Source organism: Bos indicus x Bos taurus, chromosome X, assembly GCF_003369695.1.
Source record: "Bos indicus x Bos taurus breed Angus x Brahman F1 hybrid chromosome X, Bos_hybrid_MaternalHap_v2.0, whole genome shotgun sequence".
NCBI lineage: Eukaryota > Metazoa > Chordata > Mammalia > Artiodactyla > Bovidae > Bos > Bos indicus x Bos taurus.
In genome coordinates, this window is record NC_040105.1 from 58,093,054 (window position 1) to 58,105,351 (window position 12,298).

Sequence of the window (12,298 nt, forward strand, 5' to 3'; positions counted from 1 at the left end):
GTGCAAAGGCACGACTCTGTGTGAAAGGCCATAAGGGTGTGAGATTGATCATGGGGGAGAGAGCATAATGGTGTGTGTCAGAAAGAGTAAAGACTGCAGATTGGTAACCAGGTATGAGAAAAAGAGAAAACTCTGGCAAGCTGTGATTGCACGTGTACATTTGTGAAGCCATGTATTGAGAGAGTGGAAGTTGTAACCACAAACTTGACGTTGTGTCTATGTGAGAAATTGTGGCTGGGTGGCAAAAAAATACAAAAACTGAATGAGTGATTAAGATAGTATGCCAGAAACTGGTGCTTTGTGTGAAACAGTGTTTATGAGAAGGAAGTGGGGATTGCACATCAGTCACTGTTGGACAAGCTGACGGTGAGCAAGAGAGAGTAACCAAAACAACATGTGAGAGCCTGTATAGGCATGAAAGTGCAGTGGAGATTGTCAGGGACAGTGCATACGTGAGAAACTTCATTATAAGTAAGCAGGTGACTCAGTGTTTAGGAGATGGGTTGTGTGTGAAACCGTTCATGCAAGGCTGTTGGATCAACTAAAATAATGAGAGCGTATGTGTGAGAGGTTGATTGTATGAGAGAAAATAGCTGTGAGGCCAGATGGGTGCCTGAGATTTAAGATACCAGAATGCGTGATTGTATGTATGAAAACTTTCTGCGAGATTAAACTAGCAAAGACTGCATGAGAAACAGAAGAAGTGGCTGCAGCTGGGAGAGCATGAGAGGCTGTAATTTGTGTGTGTGTGTGTGTGTGTGTGTGTGTGTTCGTGTTCCTGAGCCTAGTGGCAGATGGATGCAGTTAGTACTCCAATCTAGCCAACAGGTTCAGGGACCATGGAAGTATAAGAGAAGATGATGGTGAGACAGAGTGAGTGGAAGTGTGCTAGAGACTACTTCACTGTGAGTGAGAGGCGAGGAGTAAAAAGAAGGAAGGAAGTGCCACGTGAGAGAAAACTGATGACTGAGCAGTGTGTGAGAGTGAAACATTTCATGAGAGACAGTAAACCAGAGAAAACATGCTGGTGAAAAACTGAGAAGATGAAGCTGAGCAAATGAGACACTGAGAGACTATGCGATCAGTTTGTGCAAGAAATCTGGGAGGCTCTACTTGTGTTTGAATGTACAGGATACTCTGGCTGGATGGTGTAAACAACTAAGATGAGCTGTGAGAGACTGTGTGTGTGAGACTTGCAGAGAGCCTAGTAACAGTTGTGAATTAGTGACTACAGGATGTCAGAGGGTGAATGAGGGCAAGTGACTGTGACACTGTACCTGTGACAGAATGTCTGACAGGCTGAGGGTCTGTGAAAAACTCTAAAAGAGACTTTAAAGACTATAGAACAAAGACTGGGCATGTTGGAAGCTGCTTGCAAAGAAATGTGAGACTAGGTGACTAAGACAGTGTCTGAGACACTGATTGTGCATGAATGAAATTCAGCCTAGTCAGGCACTCTAGGTGTGTGAAATGGGCATGAGTATGGAGAGGTGGGAGAGAGAGTAACCATGTGTGTGCAGGGAACTTCCGGAGGAACTAGCGGTGGCTATAAATCACCAAACATTTGTGTATATGAGAAAATGATGGCCCGAATGAGCAGTTGAAACATCAAAACGCATGACTGTGTGTATGTGCAAAACTGACCGGTGAGAGTCATTGTGGCCTTGGCTGAAGGACACAGGCTAGATGACGTGACTGTGTGGGAAACTGTTCTTGAAAGAAGACCACAGTCAGGCTGATGTCAATGACAGCAAATGACTCCCTGAAAGAGTGGCTGAGAAAGGCTGTGTGTTCAAGTATGTATGTGATCTTGTTTGTATGTGGCTGTGGTAGAAGCTGTAAATTCTGAAGTGTGTGTATAAATATGTAAAAAAGAAGAGAGATCTCAAGAGAGAATGACTGAAACTGAATTAGTGGGTGAGAGCTGGTGGATGGATTGTGCCAGGCTTAGGGGAAAGCTCTCTTCTGTCTGTCTTCTTCCTCCTTGGGCCCTTGGGTTGGCTTCTCCCAGTTCTCCACAAGGTGAAATGCTGGAGTTTCTCAGGGCTTAGCCTGGGCTTCCCTTCTCTCTTCTCACAAGCCAAGCCCTCTCCAGATTGTTTGGTCCAGTTCCAGCACTTGAAACACTGCTGCTCCCCGCCATGATGATCACATTTTCACCTCCAATCCAGATTATTCCTCTAAGCACTTTTCAGAATCTTGAAAGCACTGTTTGTTGCATTTACTTACTCATTCAGCAGATGTTGATTGAGCACCTACTGTTTGCTGGTGCCCATCCAGGCCCTGCAGATACAGCAGTTAACAAACCAGACACAAATCCCACCTTTGTGGAGCTGGCATTGTAGTGGAGACAACAGACAAGCAACAAATGCATCGTGGTGGTGTTGCAATGATTACATGAGATAAGACTCTCAGTCTTTGTTTAAATAAGAAATCTGCAGTCATTTTATTGCCTAAACGTGTGGGAGAAGATGAAAGTAGCGACAGTCCTCTTCCCAGGGGAACCAGTAAGTAGGTACAGAGTTTAGGAATAAATGAAGTATCGATTATAACATCATTACCAGGGCAAAAGATGATTAGATAAAGCAACCAACCAGAATTACAGGTTTCTTGAGGAGTTTGTTTTCATAGGATAACAGCACTGAAGTCCTGGAAACTTAACAAGACCGCTTTGTTCAAAGACAGGCTTATGTTATCAGAAAACAGTACATCTGTAACGGATATGAATTGTCAACATGCCTTATCACCCATAAAGTAAGACCAGTATTCTTGAGAAAGCTCTGTTTTAACACACCTGACCGAATCAAATCATTCAACCTTGTTTTAATTTGCAGAATAGTGCTCCTAAATGGATGTAGAGGAAATGAGACATTGCCTTCCTAACTTTCTTACACTCCTTTTTGTTAATTAAAAGATTTCTGTTTTTAAAGCAGGCTCTGGAGTTTCACTCATTAGGCTTATTTTAAAAAAAAGGGCTCTGTGGAGCTTAGGCTGAATTGGAATTAATTATTAACAGTAAAATAAGGACTACAACGAACAGTTTTCCTACATGAGACCCACAGAGAAAAGGGTCAGGAACTAGAATGATGGCTCTTAAAGTGTGGTCCTCGAACAGCAACATCAGTGTCAGATGGGGCTTATTAGAAATTCACCTTCTTGAGCCCCACCTCAAATCTATAGGATCAGAAACTGGGGTGGCCTGGCAATCTGGACTTAATGAACCTTCCAGATGATTCTGATGTGTACTTAGATTTGAGAGCCTCTGGGCTAGAGAGTGACAGATACCCTTTTGTGAGGGAGGTGACCTTGTCTCCCTCTCTTAGAACAAAAGTCCTTTGAGGGCTAGCATTTGGGGCTTCTTATTGTCTGCTCCATCCAATGTCCAGAACAGCACTTGGCACCCAGTAGTTGCTCAATAAATGTTTAATCAATGTATTTAACAAACAGCACCTGCTGTTTGCCAGGCACTAAACTAAGGACTTTTAAATACCTTAACTCCAGATCTGCTCAAAATGCCTTATGATGTTGGCTGTGTATGGGATGGGGAGGGGGGCAGTTATTACCTATCCAAGATAGTCGATGGAACGTGGCCAAGCCAACCACCCCCTCCTTGGGACCTGAAGGTACCCCCAGCTGCCCGTGGGGCAGTGGATAGCACCAGTTCAGTCCTGAATTCTCCCCGCACTCTTGCCACTTCCCCTTCTCACTTCCTTTGTGCTGACCTCCCCTCCACATTGCTGACCATGAAGAATCTCACTTTCAGGAAAGAGGAGGGTGGTGGTGAAGGCAGGATGGAGAATGAAGCAATTACCTCGATGCCCGCTCCACCCCATGAGGCAGGGCACGCTGAGCACACCGTGCTCACTTCACTAATGTTCAGCACCCCCGTAGGGTTGGCCCTGTCATTGTGGTAGAGGGCATGCTTTTTATAGGTGGGGAAACAGGCTCAGAGAGGTTCAAGTGACTTGCTCAAGGTCACACAGTGAGGAAGTTCTATCTTGCTTCCAACTGCCAGGCTCCATTTCCCCCTCAGTAAGAACTTGTCCAAGGTGCATTGAATGAGTGCCCATGGGCTGCTGGGCGGGGCCTGGGGTGCTGGGGTGCTGGGGATATGGTGACAAACACAATAGGACCTCACAAGAGTGATGCAGGAAGTAGGGAGGGGAGAGGAGAGGAGGAAGCTCAGGGACAGAGGTGGCCAGGAGAGTTTGGAGCTGAAGAGACCAGCACAGTACCCTCCCCTCCCCCCACTCCTCCTCTCCCACACTGCCCTTCGCCCTCCTAGTTCCTCCTGCCCCTGGTTCCTCTTTTCCACTAACTCTGGGAGCAGGTCAGCGCACATAAAGCCAGGCCTCCTCCCTGGCGGGGCTGCAGGGGTACAGTGCTCAACATGCCCGCCCAAGCACAGGCCCTGCTGCTGCTGCTGCTGCTGCCACTGCTGCTGCTCACCTTGCCAGCCACAGGTGAGTGGGTGGGGGCCCAACTGGCCCCCAGGGGTGCCTGGGCTCCTCACAACCCTGACCATGCTCCCCCACCCTGTTACAGGCTCAGACCCTGTATTCTGCTTCGCCCAGTATGAGGAATCTACGGGCAAGTGCAAGGACCTCCTTGGGAGAGGGGTCAGCGTGGAAGACTGCTGTCTCAATGCTGGCTATGCCTTCCAGAAGCCTGGCAGCAATCTCTGTATGGCGTGCAGGTCAGGGGGAGCCTGGGGTTTGTGGGAGGCAAAAAGGACTGTATGTGGGGCAACACAGAACTTGGGCTCTTGCCTTCTCTGAGATTCTCCAGCATGGCTCCAAGGCCCTGATCACAACTGTAGCTCCAGGTCTCTCAGCCTTGGCTCTGTTGACACTTAGGGGCCAGAAAATTATTTCTTTGTGAGGGGCTGACCTGTGCAGGGCAGAATGTGTTATCACATCCCTGGCCTCCCAGTAGTTATCAGTAGCAATCTGCAGCAACTCAAATGTCTCCAGACAGGTGAAAGTCACCCCTGGTTGAGAACCAAGATGGCTTACACATATTGCGCACTTCTTGCATACCAGAAGCATTGTGGGTGGGTTGCTGCTCGGCTATTTCTGGGGGTAGCTCAAGCCCTCATAAATGGTGATGACAGCTCATATGGCATGTTCATACTGTATAGAGACATTGCAGGAAGGGAAGTGTTTGGGCAATTCTGAGGGCAACTCCAGGCTCCAAATTAAAATGACACTTCACATTCATTGAATACTTCCAGCATCCTGATTCATTGCAGATACTGGGAGTAGTAGAGGATTTTTGAGTAGCTCTAGTCTCTTAATCATAATGCCTGCTGACATATATTGAGCCCTTTCTGTATGTCAGACATATTTTCTAACTGCTTACTATATATTCCATATACACCACCAGATACACTGTGTATACCCCAGATACACACAGCTGCAGGGATGTGTAGCTTGGGGATTTTTGAAGGCAGGCCCCTAGTTGTTAACAGGTCTCATCTGTTTAGCATTATGCCATGGTGGGGGTGGGGTTTTTGAGCTCATTGGGATGATGGCTCCTATTTATTAAACACTTCCTGTTTGCCTGCTGCCATGCATAGTTGTGGCCTGGTGGGCTTTTGACAGCAGTTCTGGGCCCCTAGTCCTTATCCTTGTTTACTGCGTGCCTGGCACTGTCCTTGGGAGTCTTCAAAGGGTAACTCCAGATTCCTGATGATGAAGGTAAATGATAAGTGTTTACTGAGTGTTCACCTCTTCCTGTTCAATCCCCCAACATCACTAAGAGGTAGGTACTCCCATCATTCCATTCTGCATACATTTATCCCGCATTCCTGCCTGTGCCTACACACACTCTGGTCCCGTATACCATCCTTGCCAGAGTGTGCCAGGGTGGGACGTGTGCTTCTCCCTACAGGCTCCCACAGTGGTCACCGTGGTCCGCATGGACCCCCTGCTCAGTGACCTGCACTGAGGGCTCCCAGTTGCGGCACCGGCACTGCACAGGCTGGGGTGAGCAATGCTTCCCCGAGAAGGTGGAGCCTGGAACCTTCCAGTGGCAGCTACAGGCCTGTGAGGACCAGCCATGCTGTCCTGGTGAGGAAGATCAGCAAGGCGGGCGAGCACTGTCAGTTACCTGGCACCGGGAACAATCAAGGCAAAAGCCCTGAGGGTGGAACTGTGCTCGATGTTTGTGAGGTGTCAAGGAGGAGGTCAGCATGGTTGGGGTAGAGTGATGAGAGGTGAGGTCATAGGGTGACTGACCCCTGTAGGTCATGGTGAGGATGTCAGCTTTTATTCTGAGTGATGTAGTGATGGCAGAAAAACGTGATCTGATTTGGGTTGTGACAGATCCCTTTTGCTGTCAGGAAGACAAACTATGTGCTGAGTAGCAAAGCAAAGGGACCAGTGTGAAGGCTACTGCAATAGTCCAGATGAGCAATGATGGTAGGCCAGGTATGGCAGAAACTGTGGGGATAGGATAAGCTGATGTGGGGTACATGAGGAAGCCTGGACCACTGAGTAATACCACCACCTCCATCTTGTTCCTTCTTTTCTCTTCCACAGAGATGGGTGGCTGGTCCGACTGGGGACCCTGGGCAGCTTGCTCTGTCACCTGCTCTAGAGGGATCAAGATTCGTCGTCGAGCATGTAATCGCCCCACCCCCAAGTGTGGGGGCCACTGCATAGGAGAGGCACAGGAGTCAGAGCCCTGTGACACCAAACAAGTCTGCCCCAGTGAGTGAGGGCAACCACTGGGCAATGATGTGGGCACCCAGGGTGGGTCCAGGGGTTACAGCAGGGAACTTCCATGTTGTGAAGACTTCAACATGCATGACCACACTTGGTATCTCCCCACCCCTACCCCATCACAGCACATGGGGCCTGGGCTGCTTGGGGCCCCTGGGGCCCCTGCTCAGGCACCTGCCACGGTGGACCCAGTGCAGCTGTGGAGAGACGAAGCCGCACATGCTCTGCACCTGAGCCCTCCACACAGCCTCCTGGGAATCCCTGCTCAGGGTCACCCTATGAGCAGCGGGTCTGCACCGGCCTGCCACCTTGCCCAGGTACTGGGGAATGAGACCTCTGCTCTTAACGTATATGGAGATTGCTCTGACATTTCAAGAGACAGAGATCTGAGACCATGTGACCATGGAGCTTTTCGTTTGGGAGCAGTCTGCCTCATGGGTCTAGGGGCTGAGTCAGGGAGACTGAGGTGGCCTTTCTCCTCACTTCTGTCCTCCCGACAGTGGCTGGTGGCTGGGGGCCATGGGGTGCTGTGAGCCCCTGCCCTGTGACCTGCGGCCTGGGTAAGATCCAGGAACAACGGACATGTGATCACCCTGTGCCCCAGCATGGGGGCCCCTTCTGTGTCGGTGATGGCACCCGGACGCACGTCTGCAACACGGCTGTGCACTGCCCTGGTCAGCACCCCAAGATGCCCGATTTCCATGCCTAAGGCCCCCGGCCATCTCTGCTGCCCAATTCCTGCTGTTAATGACTTGTTCCTGCCTCTAATCCCTCCATTCCTGGCCCTAGTGCCTTGATTCCATGTCTGATCCCCCTTTCCCACATCCAGTCCTTCCCATTGTCTTCCTCAGCCCCCCTTCCTTCCTCTGAACCCCCTGACTCTCTTCTTTGGTGCAAGCCCAGCTGCCCCTGTCTCTGCAGTGAATGGACAGTGGGGGCTCTGGGGGGAGTGGAGCAACTGCATCCGCCCAAGCATTAAACAGATCAGCTGCCAGGAGATCCCAGGCCAGCAGACACGCTCCAGGATCTGCAAGGGCCGCAAATTTGACGGACAGCGATGTGTTGGGAAACAGCAGGATATCCGGCACTGCTACAACATCCAGCGCTGCTTCTGTGAGTGCCCCCAGGAACCATGCTGCGAGGGTGGGGCAGCCCATGCAGGGACAGGGGCTTTCTGACTCTGCCGCGGACCCCATGTTCCTGCAGCCTCTCTCTCACAAGCCCCCCACCAAGACCTCTAATTCTGACTCAGGAACCTCTCCCCTCTTTGCAGTGCAAGGCTCCTGGTCGGAGTGGAGTACCTGGGGGCTGTGCATACCCCCATGTGGACCCAACCCCATCCGCACCCGCCAGCGCCTCTGCCAGGCCACGCTCCCCAAGTTCTCGTGAGTGAGGAGGCAATGTGCCTTGGAGGGGGTTATGATAGTGATATGTCAGCATATAGGGCAGGAGGGTTGGTCACCACCAAACAGGGCTTCTGTCACTGGGTCCAAGGTGCCTGCCTGGCTGAGTGCCATCTTCCAGTTGTAGGAAGAGGGGAGAAACTAAAGAAGAAGCTGAGAAAGAGGATGTTGAGGGGAGAATCAGTAACATCTGTGCCCTTCAGTCACTGTTTCAGTCACTCAGCCATTCTCCCATTCACTCTGTCCTTCCTGTGTCCATATGCTCTGCTTCCTTAGTTACCCAAGCTTTGATTTGCCCATTCAGTCACTCATGCCCCCATTCACCCTCTCATTCCCTCTGTCACCTGTGCCCCAAGACGCTCTAAGGCCTTTTTGGCAACAGTTGCAAACACACAGAACCCAGATCCCATGGGTTCCCCTCAGGAATACAGGCCCACTCCACCCTGACAGAAGACATCTGAGGAATGGTTGACATGTTGGGTCTGGGTCCAGGAAGCTGATTGGGCCTCCCCTGGCAGGAAGGGGTTGGGAAACACTTCCCCACCATCAAAACTGTGAGCAGAGTCCTGGACACAGGTAATCAGCTGCCTGAAATGTTTGCAGATGGCCAGGGTGGCCCAGGTGTTGGAGAGGGTTAAAACACTTATGCTTCCTTATTTCTACTAGGTTAAGTGGCCTCTTCCCAACTCGTGGAAGGCCTGCTACCTGGTCACCAGGTGTGGGGTTTAGAGTGGGTCTGGAAGAAGAGTTACGGGTGTTGAATGGAGACACAAAGGACTTGACAGAGGGAGGGAATGAATGGAGAAAGGACTGATTGGGAGAATCGGGATGGGAGTGAATGGAGGGTTTGCCTAGTGGAAGAAATGACCCAGGCGAAGACCGTTTTGGACATGGGGCTTAGTCTAAATAAAGTGTAAGAAAGAACTAGAGATTGACCTGGGGGCAGAGATTTGGGCCCAACAACAAGGCTTTGAATGCCAAAACAAGGCATTTGGATTCTTCCCAGTGGGCAATGGGGAAAGAAAGAAAAGGTTTTAAAGGTAAGAGATGGTAGCTCGTATCAATAATTACCAACATTTATTGAGCACTTACTGTGTACCAGACATGACTCTGAGCACTTTACTTGAATCAACTCATTTATCCTCACTCAGCCCAGTGAGGAGACTATTATTATTCCCATTTTTCAGATGAGGAAAACTGAGGCACAGAGGAGATAAATTGCCCAGTATCTCCCAGCTAAAAATATACATATAATGTATCCACTCAGTAAGAGTTTGTTGAACGCATTCTTGCCTTCCCTGAGCTTTTCCTCTTCATCCCCATCCCTACTAATGCACCAGGCCCACCGTTACCATGGTCGAAGGTCAGGGTGAGAAGAACGTGACCTTCTGGGGGAAACCGTTTGTACAGTGCGATGTGCTGCAGGGGCAGAAGGTGATGGTGGAGGAGAAACGGCCATGTCTACACGTGCCTCCCTGCAAAGAACCCTGAGGATGAGAATTCTTACATCTCTCTCTTCCACTCTGACCCCCGACCTCTCAGACTTAAATAAACTAGCCTTTTTCCCAAGAGTGGGGCCATAGCATCTTCTAGGCCAAAGAGCGCAGCACAGGCGAAGTCGCAGTGGCCTGTGGTGGAAAACAGTACTTTCCACTGTGGCCACGGTATGACGGAAGTGAAGGTGCGTATCCGAATACTCATCCCTGCTGTAGCCTTGATGTCTGCCCCCTTCTCTGTCAGTGCCCTGGGGCACCCAGCACGTCCCTCTGCAGAGCTCTGATTTATGAGCTTTCTGATTGGCTATATGCCTTGGCAGGCACTTTCTGATTGGCTGGAGTGCTTGTTTTCCTTCTCCCTACTAAAGGCTCCCTCAGCTGGCAGATTCTGCGTCAATCCGGCAAAGAGGCGTGGCTGGGGTTGGAGCCCCGCAGAGCGAACATCTGCACCCACCCACTCCCAACAGCCCAGCTCCAACACCACAATTAGTGGCGACAAATAGCTCCGCAAGGCAGAGGTGGGGGGATGGGGGACCGAGGAAGTGCCTATGAGGGGCTCTGAACTGGGACAGGAGCAAAGAGAAGGTATAGTCAGCATCTGCCAGGAGGAGCCCCCAAGACACTCAGACACATTTCTTTAGGGTTCGTTCATTCATTCAACACTTATTAGCATCTACTGTATACTAGAGCTAAGTCTGGGCTTCCGGTGAAGGAAGGCTGGTAGAGAAGACATCTGAGCCAGGGAACAGACCAAAATGGGAGATCCTTTCATTCGAACATTTATTTAACATTTAGCAACGCTTACTGTGTAAATAGCGCTGGACATCATGGGAGATGGGGAAGAAGAGTCAGAGCGATATGTATTTCCCCAGTGAAGAGAACAAGGATGTGTGCCTGGTAGTGTTTTAAGACTTTCCATAGCATGAATTCATTTAACCCAAACAAACATATGAGGTCAATATTACTATCTGCATTTACCCAGGAGGGAACAGGCATAGCAAGGTAATGGGCTAGACATTTGGGAAACACCATGCCAGGAGCAGAGTTTAGGAGTTTGTCCTGTGAGTGGAGGGGCGCCTTTGTGTGGGAGGCTTCAGATGGGAGATCTGTGACACCCAGAGTCTGTCAGGCTGCTCACTTCTCTGGGTCAATTTTCCCTTGTGTAAAATGGATCAATTGATGGGTAGGGGTAAAGATGAAATCAATGCATATTAGTTATCATAAGAGGAATGAGCCTGAGTGAGGGAGTCTGGTTGCTACTGCAGGGTATGAGAAAGTTATACGTCTATAAGAAAGTGGAAATTTGGCTGTATGTGTATATTGTGAGGCACATATCTTTGTGTATGTGTGATAGGAAGACCTATAGGGTCTCTGCAAGAATTAAGGATATATTGAGTATGTGTGGAGTGCATGTGAAGTTACAACTGTGTGCACCATAACAGTGTGTGAGTTATAAGGGTGTGGGGGTATATGTGTGCACATGCTCATACACACATACACAGATGGTGTGAATATGTATTGTGAGTTATAAACATGGGTGCATGTGTGCTCAGTTGTGTCTGACTCTTTGGGACCCCTGCCAGGCTCTTCTGTCCATGGGATTATCCTGGCAAGAATACTGGAGTGGGTTGCCATTTCCTCCTCCAGGGGATCTTCCTGACCCAGGGATCAAACCCATGTCTCCTGCAGCTCCTACATTGGCAGGCGGATTCTTTACCACTGAGCCACCTGGGAAGCCCATAAACATGGGTACAATACTGATTACAAACATATGTCAAGGGTGTGCGTTTCAGAGTCTGCTCACCAGTGCACAACAAAGAAAAACATTCTTGGAGCCCCTTCTGTATGTTCCTTCCTGCTGGAGAAGATGAAGTTAGTGCAGAGTTGAGACACTCCTTCGGGGTGGGGGTGGGAAACTCTTCATTCTTCTACAAAAAATTAATTTCTGGAAAATGAGCTACCTGGAGAAAGGGGATGACACTGAGGGGCATGGTACTATAAACCTGGCAACAGGGCCACTGGGAAGAGGCAGTCTAGAGACAGACTCCTAAGGAGCCCGACTTCTTACTCCTAGAGGATCCAAAAAGGTCTGTAGACCTGCAGCTGCTCCTGTCCCTCAGAGAAGTCACCACAGACCCAGCAGAGCTTGTTTGCTTCCATTACTGAGCAAAAACTGGGGAGCATATACTTTGCAATGTTGGGAAATACCCAATTTCTGGGCAGTTCCCCATCTGGGGAACACTGGAATGTGGGATGCCAAAGGGCTTCCATGAGAGAGAGAGAAGGAATGGCCAAAGCAAAGGCCTGCAGGTGGACTGAAGCTGGCTGGGATGGAGGAGGGAGCAGAGGCGATGGACAGTTGGAGCCTAAGGGGAGAGGGGACTTCCTGGAGACCTTGGCCAAAAGTGATCCTTGAGAGAGAAAGAAAGGACACTCCTGGCAGAAGTCACAGCACTCCTCCACCCCTATCTTTTAGAGTTGGTCAGGTGATTGTTTTTACAGGTGAGGAAGCCGAGTTTCAGAGATGTTAAGTCACTTTTCCAAGAGTATAGTAGAGGGCCAGTTTGAATCCAGGCACTCCGACTCCAGACCTCACACCATGACCTTGTTTGTACACGCCAAAGATTTAATAAATGGAGAATGTACAAACGAATAAGTGGATGATTCATTTGAA

The 12,298-nt window shown here is 49.7% G+C and overlaps 1 protein-coding gene across 1 annotated transcript; it reads left to right on the top strand.

Moving 5' to 3' along the window:
- The first annotated feature begins 325 nt into the window (after positions 1-325).
- CFP (complement factor properdin) lies at positions 326-9,699 on the top strand. The gene is made up of 9 exons (XM_027533005.1): positions 326-4,463; positions 4,546-4,696; positions 5,893-6,071; positions 6,543-6,713; positions 6,851-7,042; positions 7,226-7,399; positions 7,647-7,838; positions 7,999-8,110; positions 9,469-9,699. The coding sequence occupies exons 1-9, from the start codon at positions 4,391-4,393 to the stop codon at positions 9,617-9,619; spliced, it is 1,395 nt and encodes a 464-aa protein (XP_027388806.1). The 5' UTR covers positions 326-4,390; the 3' UTR covers positions 9,620-9,699.
- The last annotated feature ends 2,599 nt before the right edge of the window (positions 9,700-12,298 follow it).

Coding starts and splice junctions, on each gene's coding strand:
- CFP (XM_027533005.1), top strand. CDS start 4,391: ATGCCCGCCCAAGCACAGGCCCTGCTGCTGCTGCTGCTGCTGCCACTG. Junction 4,697..5,892: donor AATCTCTGTATGGCGTGCAG/GTCAGGGGGAGC, acceptor TTCTCCCTACAG/GCTCCCACAGTGGTCACCGT. Junction 7,839..7,998: donor CAACATCCAGCGCTGCTTCT/GTGAGTGCCCCC, acceptor CCCTCTTTGCAG/TGCAAGGCTCCTGGTCGGAG.